The sequence below is a fragment of the Castor canadensis genome, chromosome 11 (assembly GCF_047511655.1).
Source record: "Castor canadensis chromosome 11, mCasCan1.hap1v2, whole genome shotgun sequence".
Taxonomy (NCBI): domain Eukaryota; kingdom Metazoa; phylum Chordata; class Mammalia; order Rodentia; family Castoridae; genus Castor; species Castor canadensis.
In genome coordinates this window covers 129,123,960-129,147,157 of record NC_133396.1, presented here as the reverse complement: position 1 = coordinate 129,147,157, position 23,198 = coordinate 129,123,960, and the positions used below count along the sequence as shown (strand labels likewise).

General features: G+C 42.9%; 2 protein-coding genes across 11 annotated transcripts in view; both read left to right on the top strand.

The window, feature by feature from the left end:
* The first annotated feature begins 970 nt into the window (after positions 1-970).
* Tmem183a (transmembrane protein 183A) lies at positions 971-16,897 on the top strand. 2 transcript variants are annotated; one of them, XM_074048607.1, is made up of 8 exons: positions 971-1,186; positions 1,374-1,463; positions 2,276-2,440; positions 6,438-6,591; positions 7,481-7,661; positions 10,088-10,168; positions 14,531-14,686; positions 16,208-16,897. In XM_074048607.1, exons 1-8 carry the CDS (start codon positions 1,078-1,080, stop codon positions 16,391-16,393), a joined length of 1,122 nt encoding a protein of 373 aa, XP_073904708.1. In that variant the 5' UTR covers positions 971-1,077; the 3' UTR covers positions 16,394-16,897. The 2 variants fall into 2 exon arrangements, with proteins under 2 accessions (XP_073904708.1, XP_020019162.2); XM_020163573.2 differs by having other exon boundaries at positions 973-1,186; positions 6,435-6,591.
* A 2,590-nt stretch (positions 16,898-19,487) lies between these two features.
* Ppfia4 (PTPRF interacting protein alpha 4) overlaps positions 19,488-23,198 on the top strand; it is a 52,282-nt gene continuing 48,571 nt past the window's right edge. For all 9 annotated transcript variants that reach the window (XM_074048604.1, XM_074048602.1, XM_074048598.1 and 6 more), the window contains exon 1: positions 19,488-19,632. The gene's annotated coding sequence lies outside the window, so the exon portion shown is untranslated. The remainder of the gene's footprint in view (positions 19,633-23,198) is intronic.

The following is a 23,198-nucleotide window of genomic DNA, read 5'->3' as shown; positions in this document are numbered from 1 at the left end:
ATGTGGAAAATTATTTGAAACAATTCCCGTTTAGTTAATATTCTATTGGACCTTTGTTTCTCATTATAATTTTAGGTAAGTTAAATTAGGTATTTTATGATTATAAACAATTACGTTTCGCTTCAATTATAATTCCTAGTTGATTCAAGCCTATTAGCTCGACCCCTAGATGTAGTGTTTCATGATGCTAATAAGCCAGTCGTTTGCTCCTAATGAACTTTTGTGTACAGTAGCTAATTAGATCAAAATGGAGCCTCCTTCCAAATTCTTCGGGTGGCACTTTAAGGAGGTGTCCGGCAGATGGGATGCTACCATTTCTCAAGCTAGGGCCTGTCACTCCTAGGAAGCTGGAAGAAGTTACAAGGATAAAAAAACCCTTAACCCAGGACTTCATAATATACAGGAAAGATGGTATTCTTTCCTCACCGATCCTTGTGGAATTTTGCTTGGGGGATGGTAATAACTGAAAAACTGAAGCACCCCTTCCCCAATTTGAGAATTCAGAAATCCACACATTCATAAAAAGGAATTTCAGTCAAGACTCTTATACACCCACATAGAAATAGCAAGAGCACAGTCTACGCGGCCTGAGTGCTGGAGACATAACACACAACCTGATCATGTGCTTTTGGGTTCTGAAGCGGACCTGGAGACTGGGCAGCGGCGTAAGCAGGAAGCATCCGGGACACCAGGATGTAAACTTAAATCAACGCGGGTGTGAGTGCCGCGTCTGACACCACCCATTTTGTTTTTATGCAGTTCACATCGCCTATTTTTGCCTCTGTTGGCTGTGTTTTGGTGTCATAACCAAGAAATAAAACAAGGCGAAAACAAGAACAACTCGCAGAAGAGCACTGGACACTTCTGGAAACCAAAGCCAGCTTGAGCTGAGGACGCCGGGTGATGACGTATGCCAAAGCCCGGCGGTGATTGGTTGTCGAAGTGGAGCGTCGGCCGCCAACGGGGCCCGGCGCCCTAGGCTAGTCATCGCGAGAGCAGCGGCCTAGGGTGCGGGATGGCCGCGGAGCCGGGCGGAGCTGGCCTCTGGCTCCCGGAGCCGGTTCTTCCGCCCGAGACATGGCCCGGGGTCCCGGCCCTCTAGGCCGGCCTCGCCCAGACACAGTCGCCATGCCCAAGAGAGGAAAGCGACTCAAGTTCCGGGCCCACGACGCCTGTTCGGGGCGAGGTGGGTCGGGGGTGAGGACGCTGCAAGACCTGGGGCTGGCGGCTGGGAGGGGGCTGGACCGCCGGGACCGAGCGCTTCTCTGCCGGAAGGGAAGGGCGGCTGGGCTGGGATCCCGGAGTGAGGAGGTCTGGGTGGGGAAGACCCTGGAGAAAAGGCCTCTACCTGGAGGCTTGGTGCTGTGTTTCAGTGACCGTGGCGGATTATGCCAACTCGGATCCGGCAGTCGTGAGGTCTGGACGGGTCAAGAAAGCCGTCGCCAACGCTGTTCAGCAGGAAGGTAGGCTTCTGGCGAGTCAGAACGAGGCGCTTTATTTTCCTGGAATTTTATTTCGGTGTTTTTCCTGCAGTCCTTTGGGCGTCTTTCCATAAATGTGTTTGCTCTTCTCACTGTTTGCTCTCATCTCCGGGGGAGGGGTGGGAGGAGGATTAGCCAAGACTGGCAGTTTCTGTGCCTGAAATACTGTGTTTCTGTCCTTGCGTTAAAACCAAACCAGCCCAGCTTTGTGTAATCATCACTAGTTTCCACTGCTTCTTCCTGAGTATTAATTTCTTTCGGTAGTTGATATGTATTTTACTCTACAGTTGGCTTCCTCATGTAATCACCTTGACGTGTTCCTTTCCTCTTCTGGTGTTTCTCTTGCTTTCGAGCTTTTTACTCGCTGTCCCCTGAAGCTTTTGTTTTATGACACTTCTGTCTCCAGCTCAGGAACAGGGTTAAATCGGATCCACTTCTTCTCAAACATTGCTCCTCAGAGTTTCTGTAAACGAGAATAGAATTCATCTTTATTATCCTGTGAGGATCACAGTGAATGAGTTGTGCCTTTCCTTTATTTTCAGGGCTGAAGTTGGCACTTTTAAGGAGTCAAGTTTTTGCAGCTTTGAAGTCACTTTGCCAATTACTTTCCAAATTTTTGTCATTAAAATGCTAAAATTCCGTTTTATCTTGGTTATAGGTTCTCAGCTTCCTCCAGCAGTCTGTCTCACATGGCTCCCCACCCCTTCCCTGATAGATGGTGATATCTTGGCTAAGGTGTTTGCACTTCTGGGTGGGACTGTGTGCCATCTCATTCTTTTCTTATTTTCTTCTAGTAAAATCTCTTTGTGGCTTGGAAGCCTCCCAGGTTCCTGCAGAGGAAGCTCTTTCTGTGGTTGGTGAGCCTTGTGACATTGACAGTAGTGATGAGATGGATGCCCAGGAGGAAAGCATCCACAAGAGAACCATCTCCAGAAAAAAGAAAAGCAAGAGGCACAAAGGTACAGGCTTATTAGTCCTGTCTGTGGTGATAATTGAAGTTGTCATTTTCTCTGCATAAGGGGAGATTGAAGCAGTGAGGAACCAGGGTTTGGCGCAAACCAGGCTTTCAACTAAGATATTGATAATGAGACAGTAGCTATTAATACACTTGGCTTTTTTACTTTGTCTACATTTGAGGGAAGAGTCATAAATTTCTGGACCTGTGAACTGGACTGTACTAACCATTTATTGAGAGCATGTCATTATCAGGTAAAAACTTGAGTTTCTGGATTTCTTAATGTGTAAGGAAGCAGAGGTGTGAAAAAAATGTTTCCCCGAGTATGTGGATTATACACAACCATTTTTATTTCGGATAAAATTAGATGTTATCATGGGCTTTCAAGTACTCTGCAATTATAATGGCTACTTTATGTCTTAATAGGCACTATGAAAATAGAAAAGTGTATGATGTTTAATCTTAATGGTGATAAGATACAAAAGAAACAAAGAAAAATAAACAAATGGTATATAATGTGCCACACAATCATTTTGATTCCCATGTTTTGTTCCAGAGTCAATGAATCAGAATCTGTTGGGGTGGAGCCCATATCATCTTTTGTTTATGAGGTTTGAACTCATGGCATCATGCTTGCTAGGCTCTACCACCTGAGCCATTCCTCCAGCACTTATTCTGTTTGTTTTGGAGCTAAGGTTTCACTTTTTGCTGAGGCCAGCCTGGACTACTATCCTATTGTAGACTTCCCACTGTAGCTGGGATGACAGATATTGTGCAACTGTGCCCTGCCTTTTTTTGTTGAGGTGGGGTTTTGTGAACTTTTTTGCCAGAGCCTTGGAACTCTCATCCTCCCAATCTCAGCCTTTTGCATAATTGGGATGACAGGTGTGTGACACTGTGCCCAGCTGTTGATTGAAAAAGGGGTCTTGAGAACTGCCTCTCCCCTCAGCCTTTGACCCATGGTTCTCCCAATCTCATTCTCCCAAATAGCTAGGATTACAGGCATGAGATACTCATGCCTCGCCCAAATTAGCTATTCTTAAGGCTAAGGTGGCTCTGATAGTCAGCTAGGGTTAGGGGGAAGCAGAGAAATAATAAATTATATGTGTAATTTTGGTCTTAGATCTTTAACTTAGAACTTTAACTTAGAACTTTAACTTCTACTTGAGAATAAGATGTATGAGTATTGACATAATAAATTAATGAACTGACATTACTTTGCTATTATACCAGTTATTGCCAGTGATACCTTGCTTTTCCAGAATTCAAAAACTGATACATTTCTTACACTTCATTCTTCCTTAATTTCTCACTAAAAATCCCTACTTAGGAACATTCTATTAGGGACTTATGTATATATCCATATATGTGTGTGTGTGTATGTATATGCACACATACATGTATTTTATATACATATAAAAAATATTTCTTTTTTTAAAATTTTGAGACAGGTTCTGGTGTGTAGCTCAGGCTGGCCTCAAACTCCAGATCCTCTTGCCTCAGCCTCCTGAGTGCTGGGATTACACGTGTGTTCTGCCACACCTGGCTTTGAATGCTTTTTGCTTGTTTATTATGTGTAATACTGGTGAACATTTTTGGGCAAGTTTTTATGTGGGTATATGCTTTCAGTTCTTTTAGGCAGGAGTGTAATTGCTGGGTCATGTAGTAACCTATGTTTAACTTTTTGAGGAATCACCAAACTTTTCCAAAGTGGATGTACTACTTTATATTTCTACCAGTAGTGTATGAATGCTTCAGCTTTTCCGCATCCTTGCCAATACTTGTTACTGTCAACTTGAAATTGTAGTGCCTGATTTTATTTTTATGCTTCAGTTATTTTTTAGGTAAGGTCTTGCATTTTTGTTTGGGGTCTGCCTCAGACTGTGATCATCTTACCACAAGTGCCTGCAACCATGCCCAGCTTGTATGACTTTTTAAATTACAGTGGATGTGAAATAATATCTTATTGTGATTTTGATTTGCATTTTTCTGACGGCTAATTAGGTTGAGCATCTTTTTATGTACTTATTAACTATTTGTACATTTTCTTTGGAGAAATATCTATTCAAAAATTAAAAAAAGTTTATATTATTGAGTTATAAGAATTCTTTATATATTCAGGATACCAGTCGCTTACCAGATCTATGACTTGTGACTTAATAGTTCATTGTTTACTTCCTTGCTTCACGTTATCACCATTAGGTTCTTTCTTTTTTTTTTTTTTTTTTTTTTTTGGGTAGTATTAGGGTTTGAACTCAGGGCCTTGAGCTTGGCAGGCAGGTGTTCTACCACTTGAGCCATATTCCCAGCCATTGTTTTTGTTGTTTTGAGATAAGATCTCATTGTGTAGCCCAGTCTGCCCTAGAAGTTGCGATCCTCTTGTCTCAGCCTCCTGAGTGCCAGGATTACAGGTGTGCACCTGGCTTATCAATTTCTTTCTTTTCTTGGACATACTGGGGTCTGAACTCAGGGCCTTATGCTTGCTAGGCAAGTGCTTTACCAGTTGAGTCACATCCTAGCACCTGGCTCATTAATTTCTTAACATCATCAAAATCTTGTTAGACTTTTGTCTTTACTGCCTACACATGTGGGTTTTTTCTCCCCTTTGTGTTAGCTGTTTTTTTTTTGCACTTGGATGCTTTTCCTCTTAACCTATGCCGGTCAAAATTCTTTATGTTCTTTATGATTTATTTCCATGTAGCTTTCCTTTACTGAGTCCATTTCCTTTTTTGTTTTGTTTTGGTTTTTTTGCAGTACTGGGATTTGAACTCAGGGCCTCACGCTTACAAGGGAGGCACTCTACCACTTGAACCAACCCCATCCATTTCCTTTGCTTGGAAATTTCTTAATAATTATGTACAAAACACTGACAACTCTTTAGTAAGAACTGAATTGTGTCCTTAAAGACTTTTAATAGTATTCTGCTTTGTATAAGTCCTTATTGGTCTCTGCAGAGGAAATTCTAATAGTCATTTTACCTTCTCTTTCAGAGAGTGAGGATGCAGTGAGAGAAAGGGGTGCCTGGATGTGGTAGATGGAACCTTGAATGGTTACTAGAGATTACAAGAAGGGACAGGAACCAGAACAGAGGATATTATTTCAGATATGTTGGTCTGTGTTATGAAGCATATGATTGAGTTGTAGAGGTGCAGGAAGCAGGGACAATTTGGGGAGGTAGTATAGGAGGTTTTGCCTTGGCAAAGAGAAAAGCTGTTTTTATTCATTCTACATGTGAATTAAGGGTTAGGGTTAGAGTTCATTCCAGATGGAGTGTGTATTATTGTCTGAACCTGAGATGGGTAGTAGAACTCAGGGTCAAGAGAATAACACTAATGAGGCCTGAAGAGGAGGAGGTAGGGTTACATTGTCAAGGAGTGACTAACTGCTTAGGATCATAGGCCAAAGTGGCAGTGGAACAAGGAGAAACTAGAAGAAAAGAAACACATTTATAGGCAGTTACTGAATAATGAGCATAATTGTAACTTAGCCCTTTTTTTTTTTTAGCTTGCACTTGAGATTTCCTCATACCATCTTAAAACCAATTTTGTTTTTTACATGACTCAAACTGAAGAAAATGGTGGATGTGGGCTGTATTAAAAAGAAAAAAATCAAAGACAGGGTTTATAGTTAAAGTTGGAAATTGGAGTAAAAATCCCTGGATTCTGTTACCTCGTCTAGGTGGCAAGCCTGTTTTCTTATTACTAAAATGGGCACAATAATTTCCTTATTTCTGTTGAAAGATTATTTTATTTGAATGGTATAATTTATGCAAAGGAACTTTGAAAGCTTCAAAATAGTATGTAAATAGTTGTTTTGAATAGGACTTAAGAACAAAACCTATCACTTCAGTAATAGGAGTCAAAAGTTTTTAGAAGCTAGACTTAGGAGGAAATGATTGACTTGAGGGGCTTCCTTGTACCTATTTAACACCTTTTTCTTAACTGTTCGATAGATTTGTAGCAGAAGGTCAAAAAATACTATTCTTTTTTCTGTTTCAGAAGACCTGGACGGGGCTGGAGAAGAATATCCCATGGATATTTGGCTATTGCTGGCCTCCTACATCCGTCCTGAGGACATTGTGAATTTTTCCCTGATTTGTAAGAATGCCTGGACTGTCACTTGTACTGCTGCCTTTTGGACCAGGTTGTACCGAAGGTGCGACCACAGAGGGCTCATTCTGTTTTCTTTGTAGCTGATTTCATTGCTGTTTGTGATTTGGAACTACTCCTAATTGGTGACTTCTTTTTACGTTCTCTACTCTATGGCTGGGTATGACCTAGCTTTGGACCCCTTGACCCTTCTTTAATTTAAATTTGATATTATTGATTCATCCAGGTAATTATTTCGCTGTGGTTGTCACCTTTTCCTTCCAGTATCAACTTTTGGGAAACAGTACTGCTTCGGGTCCCAGAAACAACTGACTTAGACTTTTCTTCAGAGGTTTATCTTAGCTAAAATGATCAAAAGCTACGGTTGCCTATCTGCTTATTTTCCCATTGGATTAGTTGTTGCTTAGATTTTTCTAGTTGTCTGGAAGGACTATATAGTTTTTGTACAAAGTTGTATTGGTAAGAGGTGAGTGAATTATATGATTAATAAAAGGGCTGTCTTTTGATATGGGTGCAGAAATGTAGTGGAGAATTAACTGTAAGGCTGTGGTGGGAATGGATATTGAGGTAGAGGGAGTAGAAAACTTGCTGAGACATCTGACAGGAGACTTTGGTGGTTCTTCTCCAGAGCAGATTCTTTTTGAGTAATTGAAGTATATTATGCTGTTACCAATTTAGAGGCTTGCTTTTTTGTAGAGTGAAACGTGGATTTAAACATTTGAAAAGGGTGGAAGAGTACAGGAATACAAAATGAAGAGGCAGAAGTCACTGAGATGTTAAGGAGATGGTGATTTTTATGTATGTGAGAATTGGGGCAAGCTAACTACTAGCTAGTGGAGTAGGATAGTAAAGTTCATATGGCGACTGGAGTCCTAGGAGACAGAAAGCAGGTGAGACAGGTCACATGTTGGTTGGAGTAATGTGTCATGTTACAGGCACTACACAATAGATGCTTCTCTGCCTTTGCGTCTGCGACCAGAGTCAATGGAGAAACTACGCTGTCTCCGGGCATGTGTGATCCGATCTCTGTATCATATGTATGAACCATTTGCTGCTCGAATCTCCAAGAATCCAGCCATTCCAGAAAGCACTCCCAGCACACTAAAGAATTCCAAAGTAAGCGAGAAAGAGTTAATGTTGGGGTTTGACTGATGAACTTTTGTATGGTGGGCCTGTTCAGTGTGGCTTGTTTTCAGCTTCTTTGTGGTCTCAGGTTGCTAGGGGACTAATGCCAACTTTTAGGGGTCAGAGATTTCATTTCTCTAAGACATTCCCACTGGGCTGAGCTAGCTTATGTTATCTTTACCTCAAAACTTTCTTGTGCTTTTAGTGTATTCCTTATTCTCTTTATTTTAACTTTTTTCATGGATTATACATTGGACCACTTTAAGATATAATGATTTTGAGCTAGGAAGAGTATAACTCAAATGGTAGGTGTATACTATTATTTTTAAAAGGTCCTTGAATAACGTTACAAAGATGTAGCATGAGCAGCTCACCAATTTTCTCTTTCGAATGAACCTTGACACCTGAGATTCCCCTTTATTCTTAAAGGATTCTGAGGTAGACTTAAAATTGCTAAGTGCCTTGTGCCAGGCTTTTGCCAGGCTCTGTTAGGTTGTCTTAGAGACTTGTAGGGTATTCTGATTCATAGGTCTTAGGGCTCTAAAATTCTTCCTGTGTTTTAGGCTATTTTTATCTCAGAATTCTCTTAGTATTTTATATTCATACATTATATTCAAGTTTCTGAAATTCTTCTGATTAGTAAATAGGCCTACTAGTCTTTGGTCCGCTCTCTCCTTTTCTCCTCCCTGATGAAAAACCTAGAGAAATCACTTTTGCCAACCTAGATGAGTATAGTAGATATTATTTAGGCAAGCTGGTATCTTAGCCCTTTTCTCATTTAACTAATATCATTGTATAAATTTCATATCTTTTGAATTTGTAGGTAATTTTTATTACATTGTTCCCACCTAAAATCTATAGTACCTAAGTTCTATAGTACTTCCTTTTCTCTGATACTTTGTCTTTATGGCCATGACTATTATACAATGATTCTTCACTAGTTTAGCTCCAGGGTAATAATATTACCCTGTCATATGTGTCTACCTGACACATGTGAATTAAAAGTGTACTATTGATTTCAAGATAATCAGGGTTCCCTGCTAGACTTGCAAACTGTGGTGGTCAGGGCCATTGGCTGAGCTCACCTTAATATTGTGCTAGCTGATGGATTTTGGGCAGGACTAAGTAACATGCTGTGCAAGTACAGTTCACCTAGCAGCTGCTTCTGCTTGTAATATGAGCAGGCAGTGTATTGTCTCACATTTACAGTGTTCCTCCCCCAGAAGCATTTGATAGTATCAGACTAATTATGGGAAGGGTGGAGCTCAACCATGCCAGGTGTGAATCAAGTGTTGGGAGCAGAGCAGTATTGGGCAAACTTCTCATGCTTTACACATCTTAGCGGCTCCAGTGCGCAATGCAAGGGCTACTGCTTAAATTCTAAAAGACCTGTATCTTCATATCCTTGCCACTATATATTAATTTTTTTAAAAGTAGAGTGTGAAAAGCCAAAGTTGAGCGAAAATTAAGATCTTAATTCAGGTAGTAAGCCCAAGCCATCTGGCTGCTTCTTTATGCCTTGTGAGATACCTGAAGAGGGTATGGGACCTGCAGTAGCAGATGTCCTATGCATGGCCTCACCACTTGTATGCCTACAATCGCATGGCATTCAGGTAGTTGCCAGCATGCCTAAAGAAAGTTGTCCTATGTTCCTGGACTCCACCTTTTCGTATTTGATTCCCCCTCTCTCTCTTTTCAGTAGCATAGCTTGTGTGGGACACTGGAGCCGTTGTGATGGCAGCAGAATTGTTTTCCCCTTAAAGCCAAGCCCATTATTTTTGATGGAACAGCAGGACGTACAGGGCATGTCTGAAGGGCAGGACAGCTGGCACGGCGGACGACCCACCCCTTATCCCCTGGGAGGTACTTCACTTCTTGTGCTTAACCCTAGCTATAGCCTGACTTTCATTAGGGACTTGCTTCAAACTGAATTCAGCCCAGCTCTGGTTTTCACACTGGCTATGTGTTCCCACAAGGTCTTGAAAGGCTCGCTCCTATTATAAGGCCAGCCCTCTCTGCCTGCCTTATGGCCTTGTTATCATCTTGCCTGGTGGCTATGGGGTACCCTTATATTTTAATGTAGAGCAGAGGCCTTCTGAGTGAGAGAAAATGCCCCAGTCTCTAGATACCATGTTTCTGTCTTTAAAGATGAGAACAATAGGTGTTGATCTCAGTAGCCTCCGAGGTTGACTTATATTGGTCCCTCTTATTCCTGAACAGCTCTGGGATTGTCTTCATATTGCACCAGTGTCAAGTTGTGGGTCTTTATGTGCCAAGGTATAATCCTATCATTGGGATTATGGTTGACTTTAGAGCTGTCAAAAAAGATTTTTTTGCTAATTATTTTTTGTTAACCTTACAGTGTATTTTGATGTTTTTTTCTCCCTTATTTTATTTTTGTTTATTTATTTTTACAGTGCTTACTTTTCTGGTGCAGAAAGATTGTTGGGAATAGACAGGAACCAATGTGGGAGTTCAACTTTAAGTTTAAGAAACAGGTAGGTGGTCTTTCTTATTTTCTCTTTGTGTTTCAGGTCATACCTTTTTTTGGATGTGGGGTTGGTGGTACTGGTTTGATTGAACTTTGGGCTTTGTACTTCTAGACAGGTGCTCTGCCACTTGACTCGTGCCTCTAGCCCTCAGGTAATGTACTTGTCTTGGTCCATTTGTGCTGCTATAACAAAGTACCATAGATGGGGTAATTTATTATGAGCAAAAATTAATTTCCTCACAGTTCTAGAGACTGGGAGATCCAAGATCAAGGCACCTGCGTGTTCTTTTTCTGGTGAGGTCTTGGTCTCTCTGCTTCTAATCTGGTGCCTTACTGCACCCTAGAGGGGAGGAATGCTGGGTCCTCAAATAGCAGAGGGTGGAAGGCCAAAAGGGGCTAAACCCACTTTGAAGCCTCTTTTCTAAGAATCTTAATCCCAGTCCTAAGGGAGGAGCCCTCATGACTGAATCACCCCCAAAGACCCCAAAATGAATTTTGGAGGGGGCATTAGCATTCAAACCCTAACAGCAAGCATGAATGACGTACTAAGAATCAAAACTTATAATAATGAAAAGTAACAAAAATCTTTTATATTGAAAGACAAAGGTAACAGCCCAATACAAAGAGTAAACTTTGGGTGGGTCCTGGATCAGAACAAAGAGCTGTAGAAGACATGTTGGCAGTTGAGGAAAACTGCTGTGGCTTTCAGATAATATGAAGCTATTGCTAATTCTCATTCATTCTCTCTCTCTCTCTCTCTCTCTCCCTTTTATTTCATCTGGATTCCCAACCTATTGGGTGGTGCTGCCCACAGTCAGAGCACTTCTTCCCCACTTAGTTAATCTTCTGTGGAAACTCCCTCACAGACACACATGCAGAGGTGTGCTTTACTAACTCCCAGTCCCTTCTCAATCCAGTCAAGTTGGCAATTCAGATTAAGCACTCCAGGTAGGGCTTGGTGACTCAGACCTGTAATCCTAGCTACTCAGGAGACAGAAATTGGGAGGATCATGGTTTGAGACCAGCTGGGGCAAAAGTTTTTGAGACTCCATCTCAAACAGTAAGACCTAGGTGTGATGGTGTGTGCCTGTCATCCCAGGTATGTGGGCAGATGGTCTGGGCATAAATGTTAGATCCTATTTTTAAAATACCTGAATCCAAAAGGGATGGGGATTTGGTTCAAGTGGCAGAGCACCTACTTAGCAAGTACAAGGTCTTTCTTTCTTTTTTTTTTTTTTGTCAGTACTGGGGTTTGAGCTCAAAGCCTGACACTTGCTAAGTAGGGTGCTCTACTGCTTGAGCCACTCTTCCAGCCCAAGTACAAGGTCTTGCTTCCTCTACTCCCCTCCAAAAAAGATTATAAACATCCTTGTTAATTTGACACCCAAATACATCTTTTTTAACTGTAACATTCCCTCCTGGCCCCAAAAGCTCATCCATCTCATAATGCCAAAAGCATCAGTCTCTACAGTCTTAACAGTTCCAACATTGTTCAAAAGCCTAAGTTCAAAGTCTCTGAAATGCAGGGCAAGCTCTTAGCTATGAACCCCTGTAAACTAAAAAACCATTATGAACTTCCAGTGTACAATGGCACAGAATAAACATTTCCATTTCAAAAGGGAGGAATGGGGCCAAAGCAAGACTGAAATCCAGCAGAAAAAACATTAAATCCTGTAGATTTCTGTTCTGCATTTAGGGCACACAGCATGTCATGGGCCCCAGAGGTGTTGGGCAGTTCTGCTCCTATGGTCTTGCCATTTGTAGCCCATATGACCTTTCTCTTGGACTGACCCCTGCTTGCTGTCTACAGCTTCCCTGGGCAGATGTTCCTGGCGGCTCCAGCTTCCTGTAGTCTCCATTGCAACTTAGGCTTCACCCTCACATTGCCCTTTCAGAGGCTGCCTATAGGGATCTTGACCCTGCCCATGTATTACCTGGCCTTCCAGGATTGCCTTTGAAATTTGGGTGGAAGCCTCCATAAACCAGAACTCTTGCATCCTGTATGCTTGCAAAACTAGCATCATGGGGTCAATGCCAAAATCTGTTGTCAACTCAAGCAGTAATTGGACCCATTTGGACCATGCTTCTGAATGTCTGGGTGGCTGAGTCTGGCGAAATGTGTCCTGGGGAATGAGCTTCCTAGGCAGCTGTGGGTGAGCAGAGTACCTTGGTAGTGCTCTTTTCTCAAGGGGAAGTCTTAAATACATTTACACTTAGGTCTGCCCTGAGTAGGGTCTTGTTGATTCCTGAAATGCCCTCAAGGCATTTTTCCTAAGTATTTGGCTTCTTTTTAATGGTCCTAATCTCTTCAATCACCACACCTTCCTTCTCTACAACTTTAAAAGCACTCCTCTTCTGGCCAAACCACAGCCCCACTGCTTTTTTCTCTCTATTCTTACCATAAAACTGGCTAAAAGCAGCCATTGGTAACTATGCCATAGCCTGAATGAAGGGCTGTGTTTTGAAATTTCCTCTATTAGGTAGGTAGTCTATCATCTTTAAATTCAGCCTAACACAAAGCCTCAGGGTAGGGAAATAATGTAGGGCCTTTTTTTTTTTTTGGTGCCAGAATGTAATGTATAGTCTCTAGGCCAATTCCCAATAGAGTCCCTGTTCCCATCTGAAATCTTGTGAGCATAGTCTTAACTGTCCTCATTCCTGTCTGGCATTTTGGTCTTCTGCTCTCACCAGAATTACCCACCAAGCTGAGTTTATAGAATTCTAAGACTTTTCTAGTGCACATCTCCAAACTTTTCCAAATTCTTCCCACAAACCAGTTCCAAAGGGTTCTGGGGTTCTGAACCGTGTTTTCCAGTAGTCACAGCAGTGACCCTTCTTTTGGTACCAGTTTGCTGTATTAATCAGCTTTTTATTTCTACTTGTGACCAAATACCTCACATTAAACACCTTAAGGGAGGAATTTTTTTTTTTTTTTTGGCTCAGTTTCAGTCTATCATGGCAGGGAGGGTGTGTGTGGCAGAACAGAGCAGCTCACATCATGGCCAGGAAGCAGAGAGAGAATGCCTGTGCTCACAGATTTCTTCTTTCTTCCCCTTTTATTCATTCTATCTGGGCTCTCAGCCTGTTGAGCAGTACCACCTGCATTCAAGGCAGTTTCCCCCTTAGTTAAATCTCTGGAAATACCCTCACCAACACACCCAGAGGGGTGCTTTATTCCTAGTCCCTTCTCAATTCAAGACAAGATTATCATCACAAATGTATTTGCAGATAACAGTAATTTTTGTTTTTACATCTGAGGTGATTTGGGAGAAGATGACCAAAGAATTTCTAAGAGAAGTAGATACTAGTCCATTCTGACTCTGCCTTTTGCTCTTGGATGTGCCTGAGATGTTGGCCACAGTGAAGAGCTGTTTTGCCTATCTTCTTATCCTCTAGTCTTTTCCCCCCATCCCCTTTACTTAGTAGCCTACAGATGATACATATACAATTAGTTATCTCTCATTTGATGGCATGTGGATTATAGATAAATTTTTAAGTAAATCATAATTTCCTATTGATATATTTAAATAACATTCTGGGGAAGAAATTTGGCTTCTGTGTGTTACATTTAGTAAGATGCTCACAATCTGATATCTATTAGACATTGGTAGAAAGTCCACCATAGAGTCTTTCTGGGAAAGGACTGAGGGGTGGTCTTAGCAGTGGAGAGATGTGATTTAGAAGCAGATACCAGAATTACTGAAGGAAAGTGAATGTTGAGATTCCCTTTAGTTCTGACACTTGTAAATCCTTTGTTTTATGGTACCCAGGATTAGGAGGTCACTTCTGCTTCCATCCCTTCTGTAACACAGATATTTTTTGGAGGCTAATAAGTCACCAGGAATTTGCAGTCTTTCAAATATTGAAGAACAGTTAAGCCGGGTGCCAGTGGCTCACACCTGTAATCCTAGCTTCTCAGGAGGCAGAGATCAGGAGGATTACAGTTCGAAGCCAGGCCGGGCAAATAGTTTGTGAGACCCTATCTGTAAAAATCCTTCACAAAAATAGGGCTGGTGGAGTGGCTCAAGGCAAAGGCCCTGAGTTCAAACCCCAGTACCTCCCAGCCCCCCCCCAAAAAAACCAACCCATTTAATAAACGCTGTAAGTTTCCATTTTTTGTCATGTAACATAAACCTATCCGTCCAACTATTTTACCTTTTAAAGGGCACTTTTCTTTCATCTCTGCATAGAAAGCAATGTGCAGTAGTACTTTATAATCATGTCCCCAACCTGAAACCAATATGTATATAAAGAAGAGAGAAAGAAAAGTATATCTCCTTAGTTTTAGTTGACCTGTTGGATTTTCAAGCAGTCTTAAAGACACAAATATTTCTTCTAGGCCATTCGATTAATTCTTAGTTCTCTTTAGCCTCCTAGATTAAAGAGCAAGTGTGTGGAACGATTGCAGCCTCCTATTCAGTATGAAGATGTTCATACCAACCCAGACCAGGACTGCTGCCTACTGCAGGTTACCACCCTCAATTTCATCTTCATTCCAATTGTCATGGGAATGATATTTACCTTGGTAAGTGGGGCCTCAAGGTGTCACTCAAGGTGTCATCCATAGTTCTTTTTAAGCTGCATTTTTGAATTGAGATTTATAAATTTAATCATTGAAGAAATCTCTGAAGAATAATAAAGTCTGAACTCAGAGTTGTATATTAGCAACAGACTGATTTGGGGAGAAGTTAATTATATCAGAATATTTTGCATCTGTTTCCTTCTGTAGGAAAAGAGGAATGTTTTTTGCATCTTCATGTGTGTGCAGTGATCATTAATGATAGAAAAGCATTCTTTTTTTTTTTTTGGAGGTACTGGGGTGTGAACTCAGGGCTTCACACTGATGCTCTTCTGCCTGAGCCTCCAGCCCTTTTTTCTCTGGTTATTTTTTGGAGCAAAGATCTCACTTTTTGCTCAGGCTGGCCTGGGCTGTGATTCTTCTATTTTATGCTTCCTGCCATACCTGGGATAACAGATGCTTGCCACCATACCCAGCTATTTTCTGTTGAGATGGGAATCTTGCAAACTTTTTTGCCTGGGCTGACCTTAAACTGCAATCCTCCTGATCTCAGTCTCCTAAGTATCTAGGATTATAGGCATGAGCCACCAGTGCCTGGCTGATAAGTTATCCTGAAAGGAAAAATGGTGAAACTTACACATGAGCACTGTGTATCAGAACCTTGAGGCATGCATGAGGTGTTATGAATAGAGTATTAAAATATAGGGGACCAGCTCTGTCCTTTGTGTGATGCTCTGACAATTCAAGGCTTGACTAAGAATTAATAAATAATGCATGTGCCTGTGGGTTTTTTTTTCCCCCATGTTTAAGAAAGTTTAATTGGATTGGCAAACTTGAAAGTTGACATTATTTGTGTTCTCTGCATCTTAGGCTTATGTTCAGAGAATATGTGGCTTTCCCTCCACAATGAAAATAGCTTTAAAGCATTAAAATAATACATAAATATATTGAGAAAATAAAAGTCCTTTTTACTGCCACTGTCCTATAATTGCAGTTCACCTTCTAGGGACTGTTTTTTAATGAGTCTATTTATATGTTCATGTATACATTCTAGCAAGTAGTTCTGTATAATTGAGATTCTGTCTTATGTTAAAACCCTCCAGGTTTTATACTCTGTAGGGACCTAGTTTTATACTCTATAGGGACCTACATATATGTATTTGACTTATTTCACCAAAAGAAAATGGGATAAAGTTTGTGTTCCATGTGTTTAACGGTATCTTGTTAAAAAAATCACTTCAAGTCATCTTTTATAGCTCTAACCCAGTTATAAAAAATTGGCCTTGATGGTAGTCTGTGTGCGTATATCTTAATTTATTCATCCATTTGTGAGGCTTTAATTAGTGTAGTTTAAATATATGAAGCTGAGAAGATCTTATAAAATCACCCTTAATTTTTGTATCTTTACAAAAGTGTTGGTCGTACAGCGTAATGGTAGCTTTGTGACCTAGCCAGTGTAAATTATGTCTAGACTCAACCTAGGAAACCAAGGTTGAGTTGAGCACTAAATTTGCCTTTCCTTTCTAGTTTACTGTTAATGTGAGCACGGATATGAGGCACCATCGGGTGAGACTGGTGTTCCAAGATTCTCCTGTCCGTGGAGGTTTGAAGCTGCGCAGTGAACAGGGCGTGCAAGTCATCCTGGATCCAGTGCACAGCGTTCGACTCTTTGACTGGTGGCATCCGCAGTATCCGTTCTCCCTGAGAGCATAGTTACTGCTTCCTTTCCCTTGGGGCAGCTCTGAGTCTAGTCCATTAGTAATCAGATTCCAGTTTGGAAGGGGCAGCTGGATTGTATATCTGATTAGTAATGCATATGTTCTTTGGGTTCCTAGGGTTTCTATTACAGGAGGGAGGAGGGTTGAATCAAGAAGAAAAACAACTATGATTTATAAACATTTTAATGTAAAAATTTGCATTTGAAAGGACAGACCTGGCCCTGTTTTCTGTGTTAAAACCCCACTTGGTGCTATTGAGTTTGTTCTTTATTCTTTTATTCCAGTGAAAATAGATGATCTTGCTCTAGGGAAAAATTAAACTCTTAAATCTTTAAGCAAGGAAGATTTCCCTTATGGATCAAAGTAACCCAGAGGCCTAAAAGTGTTGTTACTATTGCTTTCAATGAGGCTGCCCCTCAGATTTGAGTGAAAATTTTCTCTTTTCCCTTTACCCTTCTCCAATTTAAATAAAGTAGGTAACAGGGTTTTCAGAATCTTATCTAAGATTGACTGTGTATCTTTTTTTAAAGTAATTTTTTTATATTTATTGCATAAATACTGTTTTGCCAATTTTGTATTGTAGGGTTTTTTTTTTTTTTTCCTTCATGAGGCCAATAGTGACAATAGTGATTTGGTACTTTACATAGTATCTCTAATCCTTAACGGTCTTGCAAGGTAGATGAAACTATTCCCATTTTATGGTTGAGATACTGAATTAGTGACTTATCCAGGGCCTTAACAGCCAGTTAATGAATAGGTAGGATTCCGACCCAAGTGTTTTTTGCTGTACCACAGCTTAAAAGGCCATACTTAGTTTTCTTGTGGTAGGCACGGCATAATAGATAAAAAAGTAAAAGGATGAGTTGAAGTTTGATTATGATATACTTAATTCCTGATCCACCTACAAAGTATATGAGATTGATGAATCTGTGTAAGTGCGTTTTTTTCAAGTAAAATGTAAAACAAAGGAAGAAAGTTATTTCAGGAAGGATAGTTGCATTTTCATTAAATCCTTAGAAAGGCATTTATTATGCTAAAAGGTCATTTAAAAAAGTGCATTGCATGTTGAAACCAGTCTCTGGAATCATAAAGCACTTAGTGACTTTGCTCTTCTCTGCCCTGCACTCTGCTGCCTCTGCTATCCTGTGTGTCAGCCGAAGAACCTTGCCTTATGTCCCTGCAGAAATACTAATGTCCTCTTGTTGGTCAGGTACTTGCTATACATGGTATGGTCTAAGAAGAGGATCATGGGTGTTTTTGTTTTGCTAAGAAGATAATCTTGCTGCTTACCTCCTCCTATCTCCAAATTGTCAGGAAATGGGCATTAAGACAATATATATATATTTTTAATTCCCTGAGACAGGGTCTCAGTATGTAGTGCATGCTGGCCTCCAACTTGGGATCCTCCTGCCTGCCTCCCAAGTGCCAGGATTACAGGGTGTATGCCCCCAAGCCCAGCTAAGACAATGTTCTTTAAACATGAAAATCTTGTGGGGGCAGGTATTACTGTGAGCCAGAAGTGCTAAATTACCATGTTAGTTTTTCCTCCCCATCCTCCCCATCCTGTGCTATTTAAGGAACATTCTTAGGAAGGATCTGTTTAATACTGCTGCTTACAGCTAGCCTTCCCCCATATTGAGGCTGGGACTAAAGCTGTTCACAAATAAAGTTAGCCTGGGTAAGTGAAAAACAGAATTCGGGTATCTAAGTGACAAAAGCAAACAAAAAACCTGACATAACACTTCACAGATCTCTATAATCAAAAGTTGCCTCTTTTGAGGTGGAAGGAAAAAAAAAACAGTGGTTCCTAGTTTCTGAACAAATGATGCCACAGAGCAGGAGGAACTTGTCTATGTGGATTGTATGTCCCTTGTTTAGGATTTACCTTAAAAAATGGGGTGAAATAAATGTGGCTTAATAATTGTGTTCTGACTCAACTTCCAAATTTTTATATCAAACTCCATGGAATGATGATGGATACAATATTGGTAAATGGGTCCTCATGGCTTCAGCTTTCCTTTGCATTGGCTCAGTTGCCTTTTCTATGATGATTCATGTATTGTTAGTGAAAGGACATGATGGGTCTCAGGATTTCCTTTTGGTAAGAACTCCAGACCACCTAGAGAAGAATTGGAAGTTTCTAGACTGCGGGTTAAAAACTACATAATTTTCACTTCTTTAAATAAAACGTAATATATATTTTTATGTGATTTTGTTCAGAGAGCCAAATAATACAAATTTAGCTTTAGCTACATATACCCTCGAATCACTCAGATTTCCTTGTCTTCCAAAAATGCAAGGAAACTTGTCCCAATGGCAAGTATTTTGGAAAATGATAAACGAAAGGTTCTCTATCCGTGATCTCAACTACAGCTTTGCTGCTGTGGTACAGGGCGTGTGTGGATGTGTAAGTGCAGATGTACACGCTGCACGCATATGAACATTCACACTTGCAGCAGCGCTCACCGGGCACTTGTAACGGGTTGAGTTGGCACTTCGATGAAACTTCACAAACCAGGTGGGAGAGAGACATTAATAGCCCCGGGGGACAGGAAAATGGAGAGCTTTGAGCTAAAATGTTTCAGAAATTTTGGCATTTGAGGCTGTTTGCATACTATAGGCAAACGCTTTCATAATAGGCAAACGCTTCATTTTATCGTAGCAGTGTTAGGACAGATGCCTGAAGGCAAGTGACAATTGGCTGACACATTAAGGAATGTATCTGCGTTTCAAGCTCCTTAACGAATTGGTGGGAGACAGCAGGTGTGCAGGGTGGCAAACCACTGGTCAATTTAGGAAACAGGTGGTTAGGCTAGGGACAGGCTAAGTTCAAAGGGAGGAGCAGGATGTGCCCTGCACTCCCGGCCTTGAGACCTTACTCCTGCCGGGTAACGGCCTGGCGCCCATCCGCCTCGCCGCTCCTCTGAGGGACCAACCAAGATGGCGCTCTACATCAAAGCGGCGGTGTGGTCACGTGCTGGGGCCGAGGCGCGCCCGGGCGGGGGGCGTGGCCTCGGGAGAGGTAGCCGGGCCCCGCCCTTGGGGGTGGGGCCAGGGATATCCGCGGAGGAGGGGGGCGGGGCCTCGAGGCAGGGCACTAGGGCGGCGGAGGCTGCAGCTACCTCGGCGCGCTTCGCTGCCCAGGACGTGTGGTGCTGCCCGGGTCGGGGGCGGCTCCCTGCTGCCTCGGAGCCGAGCTGCCCGCTGCTGCTGGGCCTTCGGCAATTCAGGCAGGTGAGCGCTCAGAGCCCGGGCTGGGGGGAAGGATGCCTCTTTAATCAGCTCCAGCTCCTCTCCACAGTTTGGGGAGGGGTCTCTAGCGCGCTTTGGGAGAACGACCACTCTTACTCTGGAGTGAGTCGAGAATGCCCTCTCCGCCGCCCCTCGCCCGCCTTTGCGGTGGCCTGTGCCCTTGGGGATGCGAGTGGGGGGTGATGCCGGATTTGCAGGGAGGGCGTGGAGTTCGTCCTCAGCAACATCGGCTTCCAGGGAGGGGCTGAGTTGGCTGTCTCCTGGTGGGAACCAGATGCACTGTGCCCCCAGATCTTCTCCAGGAGAGTCAGAGAAGAAGCGCCTCGGCTCGTGGGCCAACTCTGCTTCTCTGGACAAGCGCCTCTGAGGGGCTTAGGTCTTCGTGCTTCCCGAGGGGTCTTAATCCTTCCCATGTGCCTCATTACACCCCCTGTTACTATCGCCAGCTCTCCATTCCTGGAACTGCCAGTCTCAGGTCGTGCCAGAGATGCCTCCATCTCCGCAGTGCCAAGGCGGTGGAGTGGAAGGAGCGGCCAACCGGAGGCCTAGTGGGGGTGGGGATGAGGTGGGCGCAACAGGAAAAGACAGTCGAAAGAGATTCCTGAACTGGGGGGTTGTGGGAGTGGGGAGCTGACTTTTGTCCATGCAGTAGGGGCGTTTTCCAGTACGATGTTGAGGTTTTGATGATGGGTGGAAAGAGAGAAGTTGGACTGGAGGGCTTGGAAACATGGTGTGGGTGGTTTTCTTTGAGAAGGAAGACGTATCCAGGACAAAGTATACTCATGGCTGATGTCACCTTTGAAGAGTGTTCATTAGAGGGCAGGGGAGTTGAGGCTGCTGTGCAGTTCTTCCAGGGTAGCAAGTGGTTAAGGAAGAGGCTTTGGTTAGCATAGTGATCATTTCCTGGTGTGACTTTAATGGGCCCTCTAGGAGCCAAGTTTCAGTCCTTGTTGGAATGGTGCTTAGTACTTTGTTCAGTGTTCACTAAGATTTATTGGGCACCTACTGTATGCCAGACATCATGCTAGACACTTGGTCTTCTGAGGCTAATCCAGGGCCATGGAGCAGCTGAAAGGTACCCATATAGTAACACTCTCCTCCTCCTAAGCACAGTTCAGGTACTTGCCTATTGGATTAGGAAAAGAAAGACAGAGTCTTAACTGGATAGCAATCCATGCAGTCCCTAACATTATTAACTGGTTAGGTAGTCCCAGGGTAGCCACCTGACCAAAACAGACAGCTTGAATAATTTCCCTTGGTTAGGTTCTCAGATTTTGTACTGAGGCCTGAGGAGGCTTTAGGATAAATGGTATCACAGTGGTTATTAGGGGCTAGGAATGCACTAGACACTTTGCACGGGGAGACCCATCTCTGAAAGGTGGAAGGGCATGGTGGTGTTTGGTGTGTGCTGCTGAGCGTGTCATGATGTTAGAATGTATGAAGTCTGGCGCTGGGTTGTAAAGGAAGGCTTTGAGGGGTGGGGCAGGGTAGCCAGGCAGACTCCTGGGTCCCTTCTCTGAGTTCACTACTGAAACCTTAGAGTTGGAAAGAGTTTTCAGGGGTTGCTGTGGGGCCTTTCTGAGCTTCTGAGGATAGCAGGACTACAACTGGGGAGAAGATGAGTAGTTGGGCTAATGTGGCAATGAGGCAGGGTGAAGGCTCAGGAGGGCCAGGTGCCAAGGGAGCTTTACGATATGGAGGAGTTAGTGAAGGCCTTGTGCCAGGGCTACTCTCCTCTGGGCCTTAGGCTCTAATGTGTTGAGTTGGTAGAGGAGTTGCTGTATAATGAGGTGGGCTGTGTTGACAGAGTGGTCTTAGAGTTGCGTGTGGATATGCATGCATGAGTGTGCATGTCTCTGTATGTACATGTGTATGCATGTATGAGTGTGTGTGTGTGTGTGTGCTGGAAAGAAAGAGTAGTGAGGAGCAGGGAGGACTGAGGGAATGACAGCTGCCTCAGAGTCTGGGTCCCAGGTAGGGAATTGGGAGAAATGGAGGGGAAGGTTTGGGGTCAGAGGGAGGGACAAGTGTGTTTTGCAGCCACATGAAGTCACCATCTGTCCCCTCTCCGGCCTGCTAGCTCACTGACCTATAATTAGCTCTGGAGGGCATACGGTGTTGGCTCACAGAAGCATGGCACTTCGGGTGGCCAGCATAGTAAAGAGTACTCAGAGGGGCTCTGGTCCTGTGCTTAAGGACTTTATGAACAGAACCATGGCCGCTCTGCATACTCCACTCTGAGAGGGGCTGCTTCTAGGTGACCCTCAGGATTTGCTGAACTGGGAGGGGAACGGAGAATGTTTTGGGGAACAGGACTTGAGGGGGAAAGAGCAGTGGGGTAAGGAGCACTAAGTGAGGATGGTATGAGATTTAGGGCCAGGCCCTGAGGACTCCATCTCATCCTTGCCAGGCTGCTGCCTCACCACACAGCATGACTTTTGCCCAGCTCATTGTTCTGCCTGCAGAGAGGCTTAGCGGCTGCAGCTTTGGGGCTTCCCTCAAGTGTCTTCTCTTTCCCCAGAAGTTGGCTCTAGCACAGGGCAACTGCCTGCCTTTCAGATGGGGGATGAGAAGCTTGGCGTAGGACCACTTCTTTCTGAGAGAGGTGGCGGACATACTGCCACTAGTTAATTCAATTGGCCACACTCCAAGTGATTCTTAGCTCTGACCTCAGGCTGGCCAGAGACTGAATATTTGGTCGCATGCTTCTTGTATGGCTCTCAAATAATTACAGGCATGTCTGTGCCCTCCCAAGTAGTCTGCAAACTTCCTGAGGGTTGAAATTTACCTTTCATGTCTTTTGTATCTGTAACAGTCTTGAATTCACAGAAATCACTCAGTGAGTATTGCTGGATTGAATTGAAGAGGTCTGTCTTCTGGTCCCTAGCTTCTATGAAGCAGGATCTCCTTGCAACTAGAAGTATTTAACTTAAATCAGAGAAGCCTCTGGGGACTCAGTACAGCGATGTTATATCTCATGGGGGGTGGACTTAGATTCTGTAGGCAGTAGATAAAGTGAAAAATCCCTAAGTCTCTCATAAAGGGAAGTATATGGATACAGGTTTATAATCCCGAACAGTGCTCTGAATGTACAGGTTTCTTTGTTAATGATATAAGTATGTCATGTGTGTTATCATATGGCAATGAAACAGAAAGTACATATGAGTAAAATAATTTCACAGTTAAATGTCAGATGAAATAGCTGGTTTGTATTTAGAGACTTTTGCTTGTGCTGCCTAGCCAGTGAGTTGACTCCTTATATATGAAATTCATATCTGATGTGCCTTCATAGCCATTGTCTTCAGCTAGGTGGCTATCATTTCCATTTACTTTAGGAAAAACTTTCTTAGAATGATGAAGGCCTCCTCATCAGTGGGGAGCTCCTTGTTCCTTAGGGATAATCAAGTAAATACTGAGCTGTCAGGGATGTTGTGACGGGACCCCAGACAAGGCTGGGGCCTGAAGTTCTAGGTGGGGGCTGCTTTGGGAGGCTGCTGGACAGAAGGGCCCTTGGCAGTTGCTTCAGAAGAGGGCTCGCTTACATTCAG